Source organism: Hemicordylus capensis, chromosome 2 (assembly GCF_027244095.1).
Source record: "Hemicordylus capensis ecotype Gifberg chromosome 2, rHemCap1.1.pri, whole genome shotgun sequence".
NCBI lineage: Eukaryota > Metazoa > Chordata > Lepidosauria > Squamata > Cordylidae > Hemicordylus > Hemicordylus capensis.
This window is the reverse complement of record NC_069658.1, coordinates 122,060,214-122,083,780: the sequence shown is the minus strand read 5'-3', so window position 1 is coordinate 122,083,780 and position 23,567 is coordinate 122,060,214. Positions and strand designations below refer to the sequence as shown.

Genomic DNA, 23,567 nt, shown 5'->3' with positions numbered 1-23,567 from the left:
AGTGAAGAAATGAATATTTCTAAGAGTGGGATGAATGCCAGTATGCCTTATGTTATCAGATCCCGCTGTGCCCCACCCCCCACCCCCAATGTCTAACTGTTTACTAACCCATAGGAAGAACCGAAGAAAGTTCGCTTTGACTATGATCTGTTCCTGCATCTGGAAGGCCACCCACCTGTAAATCATCTCCGCTGTGAAAAGCTTACTTTCAACAATCCAACAGAAGAGTTCAGAAGAAAGCTGCTGAAAGCAGGAGGGGTAAGACTTCTCAGTTTGTCAACAGCCATATTAAGTAGATTTTCTATATGAAACTGGAACACTCTGTGCATGGTAAAGACTTTTTTTTTTTGAAACATTAGGAAAGACAGGCAAACAGTTTTAACAATTGCCTAAATCTAAAAGTATAAGTACAATATTAGAACTGTTAGCATGCTAGCACTAAGTAAAACTGAGGTGGAATTAGCATGGGTGTAGAAACTCTATGCAGACTATAAGCAAGGGATAGCTATTACTTCAGGTCCACCATGAAAATATGAAGCTGCCATATATTAAATCAGATCCTTAATCCATCTAAGTCTATTGTCTGTTACACTGGTGATTCAGAGGTCCTTATCCTTTTCTACCTGGAGGTGCCAGAGACTGAACTGACAATTTCTTCATACAAAACTTATGTTGTACCAATGAGCTACATCCTCATCTCCAAGGACCCGTCATCTGAATCCAAACAATCATTTTGTGGATTTAGGTGGCACTAATGTTCAACCAACCTTGCAAGCTATATGAAAGTTCTGCATTTTTTGACTTCAGTGTAAACCATGCTGATCTGGGAATTCAGGCATAACAAACAAACAAGCAATCCTTGTTAGAGAAAAGAAAACTTTATGCACAATTGGTGTTTGCAATTTAAAATCTAGTTAATGCAAAACTGTATTGTATTATTTTGTTAGTTTCCTGTGAGGTTTGGTTAGGATTTTGTGGTGGTGGTTTTAAAATATTATGTGGTGGCATCCAGACCTTGAGTACAATTGGCAAAAACATGCAGTGGCACTCCACTAAAGGTCTGGATGGGGGGGGGGGGAGAGAGAGAGAGAGAGAGAGAGTGTGTGTGTGTGTGTGTGTGTGTGTGTGTGTGTGTGAGTGTAATACACACATACACTCCCCACACCATGCACTGAACTTTATAGTTACATAACTACATAAGCAAAAGACTTATTTCTGCCACCAAGGAGTTTATAGTCTAAATCTTGACACAGTGAGGAAGGAATTGGGGAAGGGAAGGAACTCTCAGAGCTTGGAAAAGTCTCCTCCCATGATGGGGTGAATTTTTTGAGCTCTGAAAGTTCTTCTCTGAAGTCTTAAAAGTTCACCATGCCCTCTCTTTTAAGCGCCCCCCCCATCTGTCTCAGTGACAGTGGAGTGACAGGGCAGCAGAAAAAACAGAAGTTGCATTTTGGGAGGAAGATGAAGTTTCCTCCACCACCAGGAAAAAGAAGCAGTAATCCAGGAGGTTTTTCCTCCTCCTCCTTGTATTGATGCACTGCTCCATGTACCAGAACAGTATCTCAATAGCCCTTGAAATTTGGTGTCTTCCCAAGGACTACTCTAGTTCAGCTCCCATGGGCCAGTACAGCTTTGCTATGACAGGCTGCAGATTAGCTTATTCGAACATCAATAGGAGGTTCAGGAAAAAGTCTTTTGGGTCCTCTTGGCAGCACTGCCCGTTTTTTCCTGGAGCAGAGGGAAGCCTCCCTCTTTCCTGCTTGACACTGCTACTGAATCTCTTGTGCCCTACCACCTTGAAATTGGTAAGCAAAGGGATGGAAGCTGATAGGGAAAGGGTGAAGAATTTCTCGAAGCCACCTGGATTAGCTTGACTAGTGGTCTGAGTTCTTTCCTATATTTTTGTTGAAGAACTCTGATTCAAGGTAAGCTTTGAGGAATTTGTTCATTGCTAGTTCTAATGTTGGTTACAGTTGAGGATGAAGGCTAATGAGATTAAGTCTCAGGTTTCGCAGGAAAAGTGAGTTAAGAGGAGGGAACTGAAACAGTGGGGAGAAGGAGCTCTATGTGCATGTTCAAAGACTATGTTCTAAGCATAAGAAACAGGAAGAGATGAAGGGCAGATTTGTTTGAGAGAAGGAGAACTTCAGGTGGTGAAAATACTCTCAAATGATATGAAAATAGTTCCTGTCCACTGTTTCTCTACATTAACAACATTCACAAATAACCAGTCTAAATTTAGACATAATTCTGTCTTAACATCCTCATGCAAACTTATTTTTTTGAATCACTTACCACAGTTTACTCGCACAGTCATTGCAGTGGCCAAAAAATTTGGTAACACTGAACACAATGCACAGAGGCAAGGAGCCACTGGTTGAGTTTGTCCTGCAGCCGCTGACAAGCTCCATACTCCCCTGTTCTCATCTTTCAGGACAAATAAATAATTATGTCCGTTATCAACAGATTTTGTTGTTGTCTACTGTCGTTGTCTGAGGGATTCTAATAGCATTGTCTTATGTTTTTATTGCTTCAATCTGTCATTTCAATTTATGGTGAATGCCAAATGATGTTAAAACTGATACTTCCCTATGAGCAACCTAGGGAAGAAGGCACTGTTGCTCATTTATCCATGATAGTTCAGTGCCCATTGCTTTGTATCCTTAGCTCTTGTTAGAAATGTTCCTAATGTGTTTATTTCAATTTCATGGTAGATCATGGTAATGTCAGATGGAACATCAACTGCTTCAGGGCAGAGTCTTCACTTCCCCAACCTTCCCAGTAATTCCCTCTCTTTTTCTGAAGTGAAGAAGAAATCATCTCATGGGCCAAAGGTGAGACATAGCTTGGCCTCAGAACTCTGGGCATGCCTTGGATGACCTTGTTGAATAATATATGGCCAGTGAGCCAAGAAGTAAGAAGTTCAAAGCAATACTTCAATCGGATGACTGAAAAACCAACAGTAGTTCAGAGACATTATGATGCTTGAGGAGGTCATTCACGCAATCAAAAACTGTGTTCTATCCATGTTTGGGAGCTGGGTGTGCTCCCAGTTTTCAGTTGTGTGGAAGTAAGGTAGGATGAAAACCTGGGTAGAAGTGATTGTATGGAAGCAAGCTAGGAGGAAAAGCTACCAAGGTTTTCCTCCTACCTTGGTTATGCACAATCACTCTACCCAGGTTTTTTCCTTCCTCTCTTCCACACAATCACTTCTACCCAGGTTTTTCTCCCTTACTTCCACACAACCTAAAATTGGGAGCACGCAGCTCCCAAACACAGATAGAACACAGTTCTTGATTGTGTGAATGACCTTGAGGTTTCTTTCCATTTATCTGCGTTTTTGAGGCAGGGTATAGTTTTAATGCAAAAAATGTAATTATATAGTCAAATGCAGAGGCAAAATGTGAATAACTTTGATACAATTGCGTGCACTTTATTTCTGACTACATAGTTATGCAGTTGTTACCCTAATGAGTAACATAAGATCAGAAATGTAACCCTCTAGTAATTAAGGTTTATATTCCTTCATATACAAAGCTGCTGTAATTGAATGCATATGAGTTTTCAGTTTCCTAACAGAGGTTTGCACAAGTCCCCAAGTACTTCACTTTGCATTGATAGAGTTTGGATAAAGTAAAATGCCAAACTCACTTCAGGAAAGTTGAGTGTTAATTGTATTCTAGGGAGCCTGGCATTTGAAACCCATAGGGGGATAACCTCGTAATTAATAACTTCCTTCAGTCTTAAGAGTAGTTCTGCACATTATTTAATACTTGGAGGACTTTGTATTGCAAGATACGGTGCTAATTGAAAGTGGAAGAAATTATTTTAAAAGCCCTGTTGTTCAGAGTGCCTTCTACAATTTACCAGATCTCTATGAAACATTTATGGCTAGCAGTAAATTAGCATTATGATGACATTCAAGCAAATAGCAAAATTGTTTTTATAAGAATCTGTTGTATGTGTATCAGTGCCTGCAGAATGCTGGTGCTGTGTGTGTGTGTGTAGATTAAGAATATATCTGAGTATACTGTTTTGTAGAACTAAACTGTAACCTGCCTTGGAAAGAGGTAGGTTAGAACTGAAATAAAATATATAGAACAGTGTTAATAGTGAGTGCATAATTTCTCTTATAGCTAGTGATCATTGTGTTGCTTTAAAATATATTGCATTCTGAATTTTAATTGCATTTTAATTTTATTGGAAAATAATGTAGTATTGCAGGTTCATCTAATTTATTTACCTGTAAAAGGCTAGTTGATTTCTATTTGGCTAAACAAATGAATATTCTAGTTCATGGACCATGCGAATTACCACTTTACACTACTTGTTTTGCTCATATATACCTAACATAATGGTGGGGAGCTAGCCCTTGCCATGCATTTTTACCAAGGCCTATCACAAGTCATTCCTGAAGGACAAGGTATTCTCCAAAGCAGCATTCTCTCTGGCAGAAATGGCTGCAGCTTCAAGAGGAAATGGCAGTCTTTCCATGCATGTGCCATGGGTTTGACAGACCATGAACAATATCTTGTGTTGCTTCTGACATATTGACAACATGATGGCTCTGCATGTATGAATTAATGAAGAAAGCAAAGCAAGAATCACTTCTAAGATATATATCTAATGTGCTGGTTACTGCAGTAAGTCATCCACACAACTTACTGCAACTAATGCCATGAGTTGAAGCTTGATTACATTTTTAGAGGTGAGGTGGATGACCAAGTCTCTTGAATTGGTTTTTGTGTGTATATATTGCACCATCTACAGGAAAAGTTCCAATCTATATCCCACAGATATAATATACTTGTCATAACTGGCCTTAGAGATTAAGTGCACAGTTTGGCAATGAGATATATGATTTAGGGACTAAGTTCCAATATCTCAGTGGGACTTGGTTGAGACTAAGTTGCATTGAGTTTTGCCTTTAAAACTTTGGAAAATGGTGGTGGGAAACTAAGCTTGTGATTTAAATTGGCTTTGGGGAAAACAAACAAGTAATTTTAAAGTAAAATAAAAACATACTCTTTGAGGAGTATTCTATTTGCCTTTATCTGTTATATGATTTAATAGCATTGGCTTTTGACTACATAAAATAGTTTCTCTGTTTCTTGTATACACGCACTGCAGAGTGAGCACACTGCTCTTGTCATCTTCCATCTTGTACTCCTGTTCCCCAAATATTAAAATAGATTCAAGGTAGACTTCCCCCCCCTTGACAAAATGTAACAGGTTTTCTGTATCGCTCTACATTATATTACCATTATATTATACAAGGGAGCCATCTTTTTATAGTCATGAATAGTAACTTCTAAAGTAGTTAATTACATTTATTAAGTCTGCATGGACATTACCAAACTGAAAGAACTCACAGTACAGCAGTTCAGCTTAGTATTACCGGTGTAAATTTAAGTAATTAAACATAATGAGGTACTTAATGAGCCAGTAAAATTGCTTTACTTTATAAAATGTGTTTTCCCCACATTTCTATTCTTCTAGGCATTCCTTTTCATTTAAATGCATTTGCCTTATGGAATCTGTCAGCCAAACACAAATGCCAAATTTATATATAACATGAGATCATAGTTACAAGGCAACCAGAAAGACTGAGAACAGCATTGTATGCATTATAATATCAGACTGAGGCTGAGACCTTCTACATACTTAGTTAGAAGTAAGTTCCAGTGTCAGTTAAGCATGCTTAGAATATAGGTGCACACTTGTCAGGCTTGGTTCTGATGTCACATTCCTAGTCCAGCAAATAAGGGTTCGTTGGATCAGAGACGGGCATTAGGCTCATCTTGTCCCTCCTCTCCTCTTCTCTCGTGCATCTGGCTTCATAAAATACTTTTTGTTGTTAAATCATAATTTGCTGTGATTTCAGCAATTCTGGCTTCTCACAAACGAAGATAATAAACCTGGGATGGGGAGAGGAAAGTGCTTGAGCTTGTTGCTTGCCTCTAGGGATGTGATGTCTGAACTGGGACCAGGTTTCTAGGTGTCACATGCACTCATTTCCTACTGTAGCATGCTTTTTAAAATACTTGTTAACCACACTCATAGGAGGAGGGCCATCTCCTGATATCTGTAATTTAGATGCAAAATTAGTAAGTCTAAATGAGCTTTAAATAATGTAGTACAGAATGCCCATAGTTATATGAATAAGCAAGCAGGAATTATTTTTGTTGGTCTTCAGTATAAATGTCTAAATCTGACTTAGTCATAATATTGGTCCATCTAACCTAGTACATTCTATTTTGAGCAGCGACGGTCTCAAGACCGTAGTCTTCCCCCAACCCTACTATTGACCTCCTTTATCTGGAAATGTCAGGGATTGAATCTGAAACCTTATGCATGCAAAATATGTGCCTCATCCACTGACACACAGCCCTCCCCAAAAAGTTACTTGGTGCTAAATCAGATCATTATTCATCTAGCAGGTTTTTGGACTACTCTCTAGTGGCAGCAGCTCTTCAGGCTCTTGGCACCTAGTGCAACCCCTAGATCCCATGCTGCCTCACAGTTTTCATTCACAGGGCTCAATGAAGTAAATGGAGATTATCTGATCCCTGATTGTAAAATTGATCTGATCTGATCTGTAAATAGAGATTATATAGTAGCATTGCTTCATAGCTGTACCTCAAAGTAGGTCTAGTCTTCTAAGTGTTAACTTTGTGGTTTCCATTGTTGCAGGACCCAAGTAAGAGCATAAGCACTAGCAGCAGCAGTAGTAACACTTTTTCAAAGCCCCATAAATTAACAAAGGAGCACAAGGAGAAACCTTCTAAAGACTCAAAAGAACATAAAAGTGCCTTCAAAGAACCTTCCAGGGAACATAACAAATCTTCCAAAGAATCCTCTAAGAAACCCAAAGAAAACAAACCATTAAAGGATGAAAAAATAGTTCCTAAAATGGCCTTCAAGGAACCCAAACCTATGTCAAAGGAGCCAAAATCTGAAAATAACATACTTACCATAACAGGTGGACAGCAGCAAGAAAAAAAGGCCCCAACAAAGAGACCTCCTGGTATGGATACTGAGGAACTTGCAGCCAAAAAGAAGAAGAAAAGTGGCTCAGAGGCTTTATTTAAAAGCTTTTCTAGTGCTCCCCCACTGATACTTACTTGTTCCACCACTGACAAAAAACAGACAAAGGATAAATCTCAGTTTAAGATTGGGAAAGTTAAAATGGGAAGTGAGACACTTGAAAAGAAAAAGTCAACATTACCACCATTTGATGATATTGTGGACCCTAATGATTCCGATATGGAGGAGAACATGTCCTCGAAATCTGAAGTAAGGCTTTGTATTTCTGTCATTAATTTGCTATTTTGTTGTGGGATTTTCTATTTTATGCCCTTCTTTAAAAGTGCATAACAATCATATGTTTTTATACATTTATACGTATGGATTCCTTATGTTCTGTTATTCAAAATTGTGGAAATTAGAAATTCATTTCACTGTTGCTTTCACTGATTATTTTGACCCTCCAGGGAAATAATTGTATTAATAATTGTACAGGAATGCATGTTAATAGGACTGTTGCAATGTGATTGTCTTTTGCTTTCAGAAAACAGTTGGAGTTTTATTTTTATTTTTATTTTTGGTGGGGGGCATAGATTTGTGTGTTTCATAATCAATGAATACAAAATAACTCTATGGAAGGAATGTACATTAAAACTGGGCTTTGGGGAAGAGAGGGCTGTGAAAATTTTGTGTATGATTAGAACTGGTTCGTTCTTCAGCATGATGCTAATTGTTTGCACTTATGCTCAAGTCATCCCTAAATTTTAGGGTCCCATCAACTCAAAGAAGCTTTCTTGTCACTGGATTACTTTAATCTGAATTTGTGAACTGCCTACACTAAACAGTATTTTATATTGGGTTGGCATTAGGTGTTTTGAAAGTTTTGTCTATGCTGTGTAAGCTTGGAAGGTTGATTCACATATAGGAGCATAGGAAGCTGCCTTATGCTGGGTCAGACTGTTGGTCCATCTAGCTCAGTGTTGTCTACACTTACTGGCAGTGGCTCTCCAAGGTTTTAGGCAGGAGTCTTTCCCAGCCCTACCTGGAGATGCCAGGGATTGAACCTGCAAAGCAGAAGCAAACCAGTAAGCGACAGCCCCATCTCCAAAAAGGACAGCCACGATTCTTGGAACACAGGAAGCTGTCTTGTACCAAGTCAGATGGTTAGTCCATCTAGCACAGTATTGTTTACACTGACTGGAAGCAACTTCTCCAAGTTTTCAGGCAGGAGTCTTTGCCAGTCCTATGAGGAGATGTGTGAATTGACGTTCAAACATTTGATATCTGAAGAATGGGAAAGAACAGGACATCCTTGCAATGCTATTGCAAGACCTGAGAACTGGTTGCTGTCAAACTAGATGAGGTATTGCATTAAATTGGTTGCCAAATTAAAGGTTGGGCAAACAATGTTGAAGAAAAGTGATGAAATATTGAATGTGGTGGATTTTCATATTTGTTTGTAGCTGCAGAATCCACTTTCAGACCAATTTGAGATACTAAAAATATTAGTCTCAGTTATGATGTATTTTTGTCAAATGTTGAAAATTAAAGGTAATTGCTTGTGTTCTGCCCTCTTACCCCCACCCTCACCCTCAGTTATATGTGGCTTGCTAATTCGCTTGCCAGCTTCAATCATCCAGAGTTATTTGTTTCTAAAACATGGACAAGAATTAGGTAATCAGGGAGCTAATCTTAGCTCCTGGACTTTTCTGAAGTAGGTCTCCGGGTGTTTGGGCTTGCTTCTTGCTTTTACCAGCTACAGCTAGTATGCCAGCTGCGACCCTACTTGGAGAAGTCTGACCTGACCTCAGTCACTCATGCTTTAGTAACATCTAGATTAGACTACTGCAATGTGCTCTACGTGGGGCTGCCCTTGAAGATGGTCCAGAAACTTAAGCTGGTTCAGAATGCTGCCGTAAGGATGCTCGTGGGTGCAAGTCACTTCACGATTGTTACACCCATCCTGCATCAGCTTCATTGGCTGCCAGTCCACTTCTGGGCTAGATTCAAGGTGGTGGTGCTGTCCTCTAAAGCCCTACATGGCTTGGGGCCGGGGTACCTGTCAGACCGCATTCGCCCATATGGACCTGCCAGGGCCCTCCACTCATCAACTCAGGCCCTGCTCATGGCCCTGCCACTAACAGAGATCCAATTGGCAGGGTCTAGAGACAGGCCTTTTTGGTTGTGGCCATTCAGCTTTGGAACATCCTCCCTGAAGAGCTTCACCATGCTCCCTCTCTGAGTGTTTTTTAAAAAGTAAAAACAAAGAGGCTTTTAAAGGGGCTTTTTAGTGTTTCACCTGTTGCGTATATTTGGTAGGTTCTTGGGGTTTTAGTTTTTATAATTCTTAGTTTTTAGCTTTAAGAATTTAATTTGGAATTTCAAAAGCTAATTATGATTGTGGTTTTAGCTTGGATTTTTAACTTTTTTAGTTTGCTTAATTTTATTAGTCTGGTTTTATATTGTAACTGTTGTATACATGTTGTGAACCGCTCCGAGCAGTAATGTACTGGAGGGGCAGGGTATGCATATTTTAAGTAAATAAATAATAAATAAGTTTCCTGCCCTTGTCTTCCAGCTAGTTTAGCAAATCTGTGCAGCTAAATGGGGGCATGGCCACACTACATCTAATCTCTCTTTGGGTGCTCAGGGTTGTTTTTCTTGCTTTCTCATTTCTTTCTAGTTTCTCCCCACCCCCCCGTTCCCATCAACAGCCTCTTTTGCTCTCTTCCTCTCTTAAAACAAAATTAACCTGTTTTGATGTGAACATTCCATATTCTGTAGGTGCAAATTTTTGTACAAACTGCCATTTTGTGACTTGTTCCATAGTCCCAAACTGCCATTTATTTATTTATCATGTTTATATACCGCCTGATTCATTTTTTAGGCAGTGTAAATAATCCAAGTTACAATAATTAAAACACTTTCACAGAATAAAAACAATTAAAAATAATTCACAAAGTAAAACTATTTCAGAGAGTAAAGCAATTAAAGAATTTATAATTAGTTTTAATTAAAAGCCTGAGAAAACCGGTGTGTCTTAAGGGTCTTTTTAAATGCAGTCAAGAGATGGAGAAGCTCTTACTTTGTCAGGGAGTGCATTCCAAAGCCCTGGGGCAACCAGAGAGAAGGTATTTAACAGAGAAGGCGTCACCTTTCTAAGCTGCTATTTTGTGCCGCTAGCTCCCAATATTCTACCCCCAAAAGTGCAGCTCCCAGGAAACTTGAGATGCCAACTCCTGCTCTGAAAGAATATTCTCTGGTGCTCCGCTGAACTGTGCTTACAGTAGTACTATGATATCAGCTGGGTCTTCTGTGTCCTTCGAGCACATATCTCTATGGATAATATTTTAACATTTGTGTACTGCTTTGGGTGTTCAAAGCGCTTCATAAACACCATGAATAATCCTTACACTCCTTCTGTAAGATAGGTCAGTATTATTTTCCGTATGTACTTCATATATAACAGATTCTGTGTGAGAAGACACACATAAGGGAAAGTTCAAATATTGGGTCTAGAGCTGCTGCATCTTCTTTCAGAGCCAGGGTAGGAAAAACTAAAGGAACCAGGTGTATGTTGCTTATCTCTATGTTTAGAAGGTGCTAGGTGCTAAGCTGGCAAAACATTGTGGTAATCCCTTCTTTATCATTCATCCCTTTCACAAATTAGTCACAATTCATTGTAAGTCTGCATTAAAACTATGTGCTGTTGAAAAATCATGTGCAAAAAGTACTTTAGCATCCTGACAAATCATAGCAAACATAGTTAAAATGATGGTTGAACCTCGGGTCGATCGAAGGGTTACTAAAAAGAGAGCAGCCACAGCTTGGTGCCCCATATGTTTTGCATGCTCAAGGTTCCATGTTCAATCTCTGGCATACCCAAACCACCATTTTGTTACTGTCTGCATCTTTCCAATATGCTGTTTCAACCTTGGGTGGCTCCCAAGGCTCTGTCCCAGTCCCCTCCCCGCAAGGTTGCTCCCAGAAGCCTTGTGGGGTTTTTTGGTTGGTGTTTTTGTTTGTTTTGAATAATCCTAAATGGCCTGGAACCAGGATATCTAAAGGACTGGCTCCTGCAATATGAACCTACTAATTCCCTCAGGTCTTCAATTGAAGTTATACTCTATATCTCTCGTCCATATGAGCTGAGGTGAGGTGACTAGCCAGGCCAGATAGGGCCTTTTCAGCTCTTACACTTGAGCTCTGGAATTCCTTTCCCCAAGATGTCTGTCTGGCTTCATCACTCCATGGTTTTAAGTGTATTGAAATGACTGTCCTCTGATGCTAGTTTTGATTTTTAGGATTATTCTGTTCTTAATATTGTGTGTGTGTGTTGATGTTTTGTGATTAGCTTTTTTATTTTGATAATGCATTTTTAATATTGGGTTTTTCTGTTGTTAGCCACCATAGATTTCTAAGTGACCAGGAAAGCAGGATAGCAAGCAGAAAGCAACTTTTCTCGTTGAAAAGGCCAACTTGCTATGTGAAAAACAAAGCGCACACACAAATCTGTTCAATCTTATCCATCACTGGGGAGAAATCTGGTGCATTTCTGGTGTATAAGTATACTTATACCCATTTGACTTGGGTATCCAAGTGAGGATTTCCCACTTGGAAATCCAGGAATGGAAAAAGGGAATGGCAATCCGGCCAGTGACTAAAGGGAGTGGCAATCCAGGCAAACAGGAATGGCAATCCAGGAATGGAAAAAAGGAAAGTGATCAATGAAACATCTGCCCTCTTTGAATGTGTTTTAATCAGGTGAAGGTTTAGGTGGAAACAACAAGGGTGATGAAGTGTTGCTCATGGAGGGCCTGGGTGAATTATACAGATAGGTTAAACCCTTCAATTGTGAGACCCATGTTAAATCAAGTTGAGAAATTAAGCAAATGGGTAATCTTCATCCCCCCCGCCCAACATAATTCCTAAAAAGATTGTGAGTACTAGAAAACTGGAGATGGACAAAGTAGGCATCTGTTTTATGAGGTTACAAGTAAAAACATCAAGGCTGTAATGTGAACTGAAATAGTTGTAGTCCTGTTTGAGTGCCAGCATTTGCCCTATATTTCCCAGCTACTCATAAACTGAAGGAAAGGAGCAGAGATTGATACCTAATTTTGGAAGCATATTCTGCTGGAATATGTGATCCTGGGTCACATGGAAGGCCCTGTTGGAAGTATGCCTGAACAGCAGGTAACTTGTGTGTTTTTGGTCATATGATTGATAGAATTTGCCCTTGTTTCTCCTTGGTTACATTACCACCTTTGGTCTATATTTCCTTATCAGATGCAGTTTGCTACTGCTTGTGGTCTTTAAATAAAGGTTTGGCTCTTTCCAAACCATTTTTCCTTTCTCATTATTTGCTTTCTTGTTGTCTTTGCTCTGTTGATAATCTCTTCTTGAGTAAACTTTGGGTTACTAGTTCTACTTCATGTCCACTTGTTTTTGCTGCCCATTTTTCTCTGAAACTCAATGCATCTCAACATCCATACCTTTTGTTTCCTTGGAAGTTTTTAAACAGCATTGAAAATGTTAATGTCTCCCGAGATGGTGGACTTCTGATCTCTGTTTCTCCTTCTCCTTTCTTGTGTGTTTTCCCTCTTCATTATTGTCTTACCTTATTAGGCTGTAAGTCTTCAGGCAGGTGGTTGTTGTTTGTTTGGTAGGTAGATAGGTAGTTTTATCCCAGTATTACTATAGGCTAGGTCACTGGTGGTTAATCCCAGTTGGAGGGGGAAATATGAATTTTAAAAAATTAAAATCAAGATCTAAACAATGCAATGCATGTTCAACTATTATTGCTCAGCTCCGCCGCCCCCCAACACCACGTTTAGCACATTTTGTCATCATTTTCAATACTTGACAATCTTGAAGGTAGAAGCATCTTAAACTTAAACTGAAAATTTCAGAAATCTAATTAAAAACAGAGGCAGAGTGAGGAAACATGGAAGAGTGATTGTATGTTTCCTGTCTCTATCGTAGACCCTGCTAGGCTGGCTAAACTAGCGCAACACAGCAGTTCTCTTTTCATCTTAATGTCTAATTGGCCATAATTTCTTACATGACTATATTATGTAGTTTTGTATGTATTGCTGAAAAATGTACAGAAAGTCATTTGGCATCTTAACTGTCTGTTGAGCATAATATTTGTAAATTGTTTCAGTTCATTAAATGACAATTATTGGAGAGCTGTGTGGGGCTGGTAAGCAACATTATGGTGAACCTATTCTGGGGGAAAGTCAAGTAATTAGTAGATTAAACGTCTGAGAAGACTTATGAATTGCACAGCTGTGTGATTAGCTGAATGCCATTGCTTTCTAGCTAGAGGGAGCTTTTAGACTTTACTGCTGTTGACTTTATTTTCAAGGAATAATTCTTTAATGAGTTGAAGGAATGGGGCATATTTGCAAATCAAGGACACAGTTTCAAAAAGAGTTTTTAATGAAATTACTTGTTTAACCATCCTATTGTTTAATTAATCATCTTCTGAGAAAAATTCCAGATGTGATCCTTTAAAACTATGAGTTGTGTCCTAAGTGCTTGTAGCACAAGTGGAACAAGTTGCGCTTGTGCCGGGGGAGGTGTGATTCTCCCCACCTTTTCTTGGCTCTGTAGTTTCCCATGCCTCCCAAAAAATCTGCTGCAGAGGGTGAAGAGTCCCCCGTTCATAATGCCATGTGGCATAGGGGGCTACAACAGGAATGGCACTTCAGTGAAAAGGGAGAAAGCACCCCTTCCCCATTGCCCAGGAAGACCACCTCCTGTTCACCCTGCATGTCCTTAGGACATAATGTCTAAGATCAATGCTAAATGTGTCTGAGATTTTTTCTCCAGTATGTCGTCCCCCCCCCCCCAATTAACGTATCATGCTAAATAAAATTTGTAGTTCAGAGGCTGGCTACATTTCCAGTCTTCAGAGCAGAATTAATCTGTAATAGTTACTTTTAGAAAAAGTAAATTAAAAGGCATAAGAGGCATATGAGATCTCACATTTTGTTAGCAATGAAGATGTTGCCTAAAATAGAATGGAAATCTTCAAGGAACTTAAGCTCAGTAAGTTTTAGTTCTCCTGTAGTCCTCAGCTTGTCACTTACCCCATCCTATTCATAGCCTTGTTTTAAACTGTCTGGAACAAGCAATAAATGGCCCACTGTGGAGGCATCAGCATTAGGTTTTTGGTTCATGGAAGCTTCTCACAGACAGAAGGTGGTCTTTCATTTTATTTCCAAGGTAGGTCTTTAACGACTGTTTCTTTTAGTGTGGGCAAAGGCTGTAAAACATGAAAGTTATGTGGCTAAATAACCCTTTTTTATTTTTATACCTTGGCACTAACGGCATGACAACTAGGGTGGGGATGGTGTTTCCGTTACATACTTCTTTCTTTCTTCTAATGCATATGGATATATTTGAAAAGCTGGGACTTGTTATAGTGTGTTTGATATCCTAGAGATGAACAGTTTGTAACACTGTGTGCAAAACAATTGCTTCTCCAGAAATCCCCCCCCCCCTCCAAAAAAAAGATGTTGCATGTTAGAGGTGCAGTTAATCAAAAATGGCTTGTGGGAAAATAGTTTAGTTGAAACTACAGTTTTTATCATTTCAGCTAAATCCAGTTAAATTTATTTCTTGATCTGGCAGTCCTGCACCTGCCAGAAAAATAATGTTGTTTAAATTGTTGGGTACTGAAATATTGTCACTGACATCACATTTCATCAGCTTTGGGTGCAACAATTGTGAAGGTAGCCATGTTTGGTAGCAAACCTGAAAGTGACAGGTATTGCCTCGCTTGCCAGGAGCAGCAATCACTCCTGAATAGACAACACAGGAGCCTAATTTTTGTACTGTGGGATCATGGACTGCGCTATTATCCTCTCTAAGAAGTCAGCAAACTGTCTTTTTTGACTTTGAGGAAATAGAATTGTTTTCAAAATACCTGTGTGAAAAATTATTTTGGGAAATGAATGATGTATGTTAACGCCAAAAAGGGTTTTCTGAAGATATAAGCCATCATGTATGTACTCATGATGTCTAAACATAATAAATCTGCTATGATGCCTTGAGTTCTCAGTTGCTCACCAAATACTATGCTAGACACTTCTATGTGTAAGGTTTTGCTGGGTTGTGTTAATTTACAAAAATGAAGCATTCAGCGTCTCCACTTCTATTTAAGCTCTTCTCGTGCTGTATGGCTTTTTAAATACCTTACAGTTTTAAAATGAGATAAAAATTAATATTAGCAGCAATCTTGACATTCAGCATTGTGGTAGATCCTTTAAAGTACACACAACCTTTGAAATAAGTCAGCAAAGCTGTCCAGAAGCCCTTGTATTCAGACAGTTTGAAACCCCACACCGCAAGTTTTGTTGGCTCTTGTCCGAAGAGTGTAAGGCAGCAAGGGAAGGGAGGGGAAGGAAAGCCTGTAAAATTTATGGCTCTTGAGGCAGTGGGAGAACAGCCTGGTCCACTTAAAACTCCAAACCCTCTGCTTTTTCTCGTTGGTACCATTTTTTTCTCTTAATCTGCTTTGTGAAAAATTTCAATCACAGGATGTTTGATTTTATGAGAAAATTGCCTGACAGTTTCCCATATTAGACAGTGCAGTAGCATGATAACAGAATAGTTGGCCTTCTTTTCATTGTATGATCATGAAATATAGTAGTGGTCTTACAGTATTTACACAATCTGTGAATTAAATGGAAAATTTGAAACCTTGGACCTCATTATAGATTATTTCAGGCTGGAGCTGATGTTTATGAAAGGGATTGTGGCTGGGAAGAGGTGGTGGTGGTGGTGGTGGTGGTACTTTTGTTTGTTGATCTGCCATTAGCATATCTAGCTGAACAAAGTTAGACTCAATAGATCAGTAACCAAAGTCTTAACCATGATATGAATTGAGGGCTGTAGGAGAACTGGCACTTGTGGAGTGGCTGAAAATAGGTGGGAAAATAGCTAAATATTATGTTCCATTAGAAGCAGAGGTGGGCAAAATAAATACAAAGATTTTTTTAGGGCATCATTGTGCATCATGATTATCTAGACCAGGCCTGCTCAACTTAGGCCCCCCAGCTGTTTTTGGACTACAACTCCCATAATTCTCAGCCAGAGCAGCCAATAGCCAGGAATTATGGGAATTGTAGGCCAATATCTGCAAGAGGGCCGAAGTTGAGCAGGCCTGATCTAGACCCATTTCAAACTGGCTTTAGTACGGGCTATGGGGTTGAGACAGCCTTGGTTGGCCTGATGGATGACCTTTACCGGGGAATCGACAGAGGGAGTGTGACTCTGTTGGTCCTCTTGGATCTCTCGGCGGCGTTCGATATGATCAACCATGGTATCCTTCTGGGTCGGCTGCAGGAGTTGGGAATAGGGGGCACTGCTGTGCGGTGGTTCCGTACCTATCTCTCGGGTAGATCCCAGATGGTGCAGCTTGGTGACAGTTGCTCCTCAAAGCAGGAGCTGTTATATGGAGTCCCTCAGGGCTCCATTCTGTCACCAATGCTTTTCAATATCTACATGAAACCGCTGGGTGAGGTCATCAGGAGATTTGGTGCTGGGTGTTCTCAGTATGCTGATGACACCCAAATCTACTTCTCCTTTTCATCTTCAGGAAATGGCACTCATTCTCTAAATGCCTGCCTACAGGCAATAATGGACTGGATGAGGGAGAACAAATTGAAGCTGAATCCAAGCAAGACGGAGGTGCTCATTGTGGGGGCTCAGAATCTGAGGAGTGAGTTAGATCTTCCTGTGCTGGATGGGGTTACATTCCCCCAGAAGAAGCAGGGGCACAGCTTGGGAGTACTCCTGGACCCATGCCTCACTCTAATTTCTCAGGTGGAGGCCATGGCCAGGAGTGCTTTCTATCAGCTTTGGCTGATTTGACAGCTGCACCCATTCCTTGAGGAGGATGACCTCAAAACAGTGGTGCACCAGCTGGTAACCTCCCGGCTTGACTATTGCAATGCGCTCTACGTGGGGTGGATACCTTCGTACTTAGTTTGGAAACTTCAATTAGTTCAGAATGCGGCAGCCAGATTGTTCTCTGGGGCAACCCGGAGAGACCATATTATGCCTATTCTGAAACAATTGCACTGGCTGCTGATATGTTTCCGGGCAAAATACAAAGTGCTGGTTATTACCTTTAAAGCCCTGAATGGCTTGGGTCCAAGATATCTTAGAGAGCGTCTTCTTTTACATGATCCCCACCGCACGTTAAGGTCATCTGGGGAGGTCCGTGTCCAGTTGTCACTGGTTCGTTTGGTGACGACTCAGATGCGGGCCTTCTCTGTAGCTGCTCCTGGACTGTGGAATGCACTCCCAGCAGAAATTCGTAATCTTGATTCTTTGCTGACCTTCAAGAGAGCCCTTAAAACCCATCTGTTTGGCCTGGCTCATCTGGTGGCAACTCAGAGGCGGTCCTTCTCTGTAGCTGCTCCGGGGCTATGGAATTTGCTCTTTGAGGAAATCCGCAATTTGAATTCTCTATTAGCCTTCAGGAGAGCCCTTAAAACGTTTTTGTTTGGCCTGGCTTTCCAGAGTTTTTAAATTTGTTTTAATATTCTAACACGATTTTGGGGCTTTTAATCACTGTAATTGTTTAATTGTTGTTTTAAAATGTTTTTAGATTGTTAATTATTGTTATATTGTTTTAAATTTGTTTTAGCTCTTTATTGTTTTAGTGGTTTGTTTCAATTGTAAACTGCCCTGAACCATTTTGGAAAGGCAGTATATAAATCAAATAAATCAAACAAACAAACAAATAAAATATTTATTTATTTATTCATTTATTCGATTTCTGTACCGCCCTTCCAAAAATGGCTCAGGAGAACACACAGAAAAATAACACAGAGAAATAATAAATAAATAAGATGGATCCCTGTCCCCAAAGGGCTCACAATCTAAAAAGAAACATAAGGAATACACCAGCAACAGTCACTGGAGGTACTGTGCTGGGGGTGGATAGGGCCAGTTACTCTCCCCCTGCTAAATAAAGAGAATCACCATGGTAAAAGGTGCCTCTTTGCCAAGTTAGCAGTGGTTTCATGGTTTTAATATCCACACAAAACTGAGATGTAAGTTTAAGATCGTAAGAAAAGTTACCTTGTGCTGCTAGGGCTGGATAACATATTGTATTTACAATGGAGATATAGGACTGCATCTCAGTAAAGTGTTTTGTTTTTGCAGATAATACTCAGGGGACGGGGTGGGGGAGAGGAAGGAGTCAATCCAGATTGGGACTGCAAAGTGTGTGTGTGGCGGGTGTGTGTGTGTGTGTGTTTCCCTTATAGTATCCTAGATCTATGTGCGTTTTTCAATTTATGAAACCCTACAAAGCTGCAATTTGCCCCACTAAGTAAAAAAATTATGTATCACATTGTACGCTGATGCGTTGTTACCAATAGTTATTACCAGATAGCAGCAGAGGTTGGGGACTCTTCCATGGGAAATAAAGGAAAGCCACGGGTGGGGGAGCATATTGTCATTGGTTGCTAATATTATTTATCATTTATACTGCCATCTACATACACAGTGCTTTACAACAGATAAGCAGCAAACTGGAACTAAAAAAATGATTAAAACATATGAAAATTTAATCAGCATTAAAGCTATAAATGACGGTAAGTACATACATACATATGATGATTTCTGGATAATTGCTCATTATGATACTTTATCATTAAAACTTTTGATGAAAATATAAATATACAGAATTACTCAAATGAAAAATGCACATAGATATAGGATTGCTGAAGTTAAAAGTGAGTCTTTTTTTAATGTGGGTCTATGATTCATATGGGTCTTCAATTCCAAAATGGGGGGAAGGGAATAATCAAATCAATGTATGTATTCATTTCTCAGATTTGTATACTGCCCCGAACTTGCATCTCTGGACAGTTTACAAGAAGTTAAAACACAGCAATAATAAACTTAAAACAATTTAAAGCAGAGTTAGATTAAAAAGCTTGGATGAAAAGATAGGTCTTTAGAAACTTTTTAAAAGTTGTCAGAGAAGGGGGAGTTCTTATCTCAGCAGAGAGTGCATTCCAGTGTTGCGGGGCAGCAACAGATGAGAGAGGCAGAGTGGGTGTTATTAGCCTACTGAAACCATGGGATTTAATGAGGTCACCCAGAGACAGTGGCTGCATTCACACATAATGTGAAACTGGAAGTCACCGGACCCGCGGTTAACTTTTCTAACCGTGAGTCGCATCGCAGAAGTTCATCCAACTGTGGTGCGGCAACCTTTGATTACAGGGCAGAGGAGCCCCTCCCTCTTCCTGGTCCACTGAGACTGCATCTCAGCGAGCTCTGTAGCACTTGTGTCGCCAGCCTGTGGGCAACAGGGCAGATTCCCGGTGCGCCCCATCCATGAGGCGCCCCTGTGCCTCGCCACACTCAGCAGCAGTAAATACTCCCACCCTTAATTACCCATTCTGCTCAAAACCTGGCACCCTCCCCACATACATTCCACTGCCCTCTCAGTGCCCCCAGTCTGGCCCTGGTGGGCAAGGCATCAGCACATCACTGGAGCAGCAGCCATTGGCCCTGATCTCCAAGCGAGCATTCTGAACGCAATCATGCCTTTTTGGAATGGTCCACCCACTCTTGGCAGGGAAGGGGCATTTAAATCCATTAAAATGCCATTCCATGCCAGCCTGTCTTCTGACAGTGATTGTACTGCCACCCGCCTAAGAGCCCTGAAACAAGCACAATTTCTGGCGGGAGGGAATCTTGAGGGCACTATTTCCTTGAGGGCACTATTTACTCAGGAAAGGGGCGGGAACATTCTTACCTCCTAGGAGAGGCTATGTATAAGAGGGAGGGCAAAGGATCCTGGGGTCTGGCTCACTGTGACCAAGGATGCTCTTTTGAGGGCTCACCCCAGCAAAACAGTCCATGCAGACCAAACTACACTCCTGCCTCTGTGATGGCTTGTCACCAGCGGACTAGCACTCTCATGAGAGGGCCAGTCTGTTTGGGTGTATTTCAGGCTTGAAAGCCTAAGGGGCTGGGCTCCATTGTTCCATCTAAGCTTCATACACCCACACAGAGGAAATTTACCCCTGTTCAGCTGATTCTAGTCCCCACACAGTCCCTATGAATTTGGAAGGAGAGTGGCAGGGCAGCAGTAGCACAATAGCAAGATGGCAGTAAAAGGGTTAACTTCTGCCTTAGACCTGCCCTCTCCTAGTTGGGGCAGCCGCCTAGCTGCTTCAGCTGCATCCCTCTGCAACATTAGAATGTAAATTTAGGGTAACATCTTTTCTCCCTCGAAGTTGGAGGTTACGGCTCACAAAGGGTCTGAGATCGTCTGCAGTTGCCACCAGCTTGTCTGGTGGCTACTCAGGGACAGGCCTTCTCCATTGCTGTCCCAAGGCTTTGGAACACACTTCCTGCTGAAATAAGAGCCTCCCCATCTCTTACAACTTTAAAAAAGGCAGTCAAGATGCATTTGTTCACCCAGGCTTTTAATTAGATCTTGTTTTAATAGTTTTAATGTTTTAAATTTTAATAGTTGAAATGTTTTAATCTTTTTATTGGTGGTTTTTGTTTTGTTGTAAGCCACCCAGAGAACTTGCATTTTGGGCGGTATAAAAATGTGATAGATGGATAGATAAATGCAAAGCACAGGGAGGACTTGAATGGGAAGCTGGGCTGGCTGAATGGGTCTCTCTCAAGGGAAGTAAACAGACAGCCCCCCCCCGCCAGCTTATATCTTATTTGATTTGTTCCCTTTGCTTGAGCCACTGTTTTTCTCTTCCCCCACCCTGTAGGAACCATCTGTGTGCAAATGTAAGAGAAGTCCTCCTACTTGAAAGTTTCCATTAATTATTGTATTTGTTTCTCTCCTCCCAGGCTGTATTTGCTTGTGTGCATTTGAAAGGCAGTTGTCTTCTGTATTTTCTTCTACCTCCAATTCCCTCCTTGGTTTGGAACGTGTGTGTGTGTGTGTGTGTGTGAGAGAGAGAGAGAGAGAGAGAGAGAGAGAGAGAGAGAGAGATCCCCGCCACACTAATACTTGAAGCCTCTGTTTGTGTGCATGTGGGGGTGTGTGTGTGAGAGAGAGAGAGAGAGAGATTTACCATGTGCTGGATGTTTAGTAAAGTTTGAAGTCACGAAACTGCTTATAGCTCTAATCTGGCGGTCTGTGGGCTTTTTTACCTTGTGTATTTGCCTTATATTTATTATCTAAAATATTTTTATGCTGCTTTTTTAGTTAAAAAAAATCTCAAAATGGCTCAAATAGCAAAATATATGAGAAAATTGTTCTTTTGCAATATGTTTCTCCTTATAATAATAAATATTTTATTTTGCTTTGTGCTTGTAGCACTAGTTCATATATAAATAACTTACATATTGTCTTTTTAATAAGCATGTAATGGACTAAGATACCCCCCAACTTCTTGAAAGTGGCTTCATAAATTGCTAAAATGAACATTAAGCATTTCCCCCTCCCCCACCAAAAGTCTATTTTTATATACTTGCTTCAACACAGAAAACACATTTTAAAAGCCCTTGAAATGCTCACTTGTCTCAAAATCCTAAAAAATTGTGGTAACTCCATATATGACATTCTGCTGCCCTGTGAAGCACTTGTGGGGAGGAGAGTGGTGGATACCTTTAGAGAGCATGAAAGGGTTTAATTATGGAAATGTGGGGAGGCTGTGGGCCTCAGCCAGGCCCAGTGGGTCCAAGCCCTGGATTCAATCCTGCATGCTTGCACACAAAAGGTTCTAAATTCCTTCCTTGGGATCTCCAAGACAGGGCTGAGAGAGATTTCTGCCTGCAACTTTGGAGAATCTGCTGCCAGTCTGTGTAGACATTATTGAGCTAGATGGACAAATGGTCTGACTCAATATATAGCAGCTTAAGGCCCTTATTTAACACTCTGACTTTGGCAAGCAACTAATTCGGTTAATCTAACATGGCATGTGTTAGCTCCAATCTCCAGGACATTTGGAAGGAAATTGGAAGCCTACTGTGACTGACTATCCTATTGCAGGGCCAACTAATACTCAGGCAATCAGCATTTTACAGCTAAGAGCAAGAATTCAAAGATGAACTCAAATTTAAATAAACAAAACTTAGACAAGTTTTATTATTATTTTATAGACCACTTTTAACCACCAATGGCAAATACAATTGCTATTAAAATAGAAGATAGATAAATAGAATTCTAAAGTACACATCTTTCCTTCCATATTTATGGTGTGTGTATGTGCTAGTGTATCTATAGTGGCATATTACAAGGCACATATGTGCACACTGCCTTGATACTGCTGCCCAGAACAAAACTCATTCCACTCACTGATGAAAAAAATTAGAGGGAACACTGCTGGCTTCCCCTTCCCCAACTTTATTGTATAAAAAATAAACCTTAGCCATTCAAGAATCCCTGGTTGGGCTGCCTTTTAAACCCAACCCTGGGTATCGCCACCCTGCTATATTTTTCTGTCCCAGTCCTCTAATGGGGTTGCCCTGCCTGTGTTGCCAACTCAAAGGGATGTGCTTTGAAAACATACATCTTTGTTGTTTCATTTTCAGGGAGCAAAACACTTAGTGCCTGTCTTGTCATCCTATCCCCTTTCTCTCCTGCTTGTCAGGAGGCGTGAACAATGAACAGATTGGGAAGAGGGAATGCTCCTGTCTGACTTTGCTGTTTGACAGTCTGATAAACTTGGGCTGGGATGTGGCGGTGTCCCTGTTAATGGCAACTCTTTTGTTGGATCTGAGACAGGGTGGTGGGGTGAGTGCTCCAAGAGGCGGCCAGTGATAAGCACCACAGACATGGAGCGAGTGCAATCCTGGGCAGGTCTGCACCATCATCTCTATAATTGTGGTTCCAGAAAGTGAACGAAACCACAGTTATGGTGCCATCCCCATTCAGATGTGCCACCACCAAACCTCAGGTTGGGGCGGCAAAACTTACTTCAAACTGAAGGTTCAGATTGGAGTTTGGCGAGGCAAACTGCTGGTTGCTTTTGCTGCGAAACTGTGGTTGCATGCATTCGGACATAATGGAGTTCCAACCTCTGCCCTATTTAGCTACAGTTTTGCGTTATGTGCAAATGCGGCCAGTCTGTAGAGAGAGAATAGCAGGGATCAAGAACAGAACCCTGAGGAACCCCGACAGAGAGAAGGAAAGCAGGGGAAGAACTACCCCTGTGAAAATATTGAAAGAACAATTAGACTGGTTGGAAGAGAACTATATGAGGACATTATTGAAACCTAGGACAAGTCCAACCTAGGACCTAATCAAGTAATGATGTGATCAACTAAGCAAGAAAGAATGATTGAATGTGGCAGAGAGCTCAAGAGGGGAACAGTATACACAAATTTCAATTGGGCAGTAAGGAGATCATTGGTGATTTTTTTGTGAGGTGAGTTTCAGTTTAGGGGGGTAGAAGCCAGATTGTAGGGGGTCAAGAGCAGAGTTGAAGGCGTAGTCAAGGCAATGTAAGACAGCATGTTGGAATATTGTAAGGAAGGAGACAGATAAGTTGATTATTTGTTGGAAAGCAGGAATAATAGTAGGG

General features: G+C 40.7%; 1 protein-coding gene across 13 annotated transcripts in view; it reads left to right on the top strand.

Annotated features, from left to right (window-relative positions):
* MLLT3 (MLLT3 super elongation complex subunit) overlaps window positions 1–23,567 on the top strand; it is a 236,238-nt gene that overhangs the window by 147,736 nt on the left and 64,935 nt on the right. For all 13 annotated transcript variants that reach the window (XM_053288054.1, XM_053288057.1, XM_053288052.1 and 10 more), the window contains 3 exons: window positions 115–258; window positions 2,715–2,834; window positions 6,694–7,296. In XM_053288054.1, the coding sequence (XP_053144029.1) occupies window positions 115–258; window positions 2,715–2,834; window positions 6,694–7,296 (867 nt within the window). The remainder of the gene's footprint in view (window positions 1–114; window positions 259–2,714; window positions 2,835–6,693; window positions 7,297–23,567) is intronic.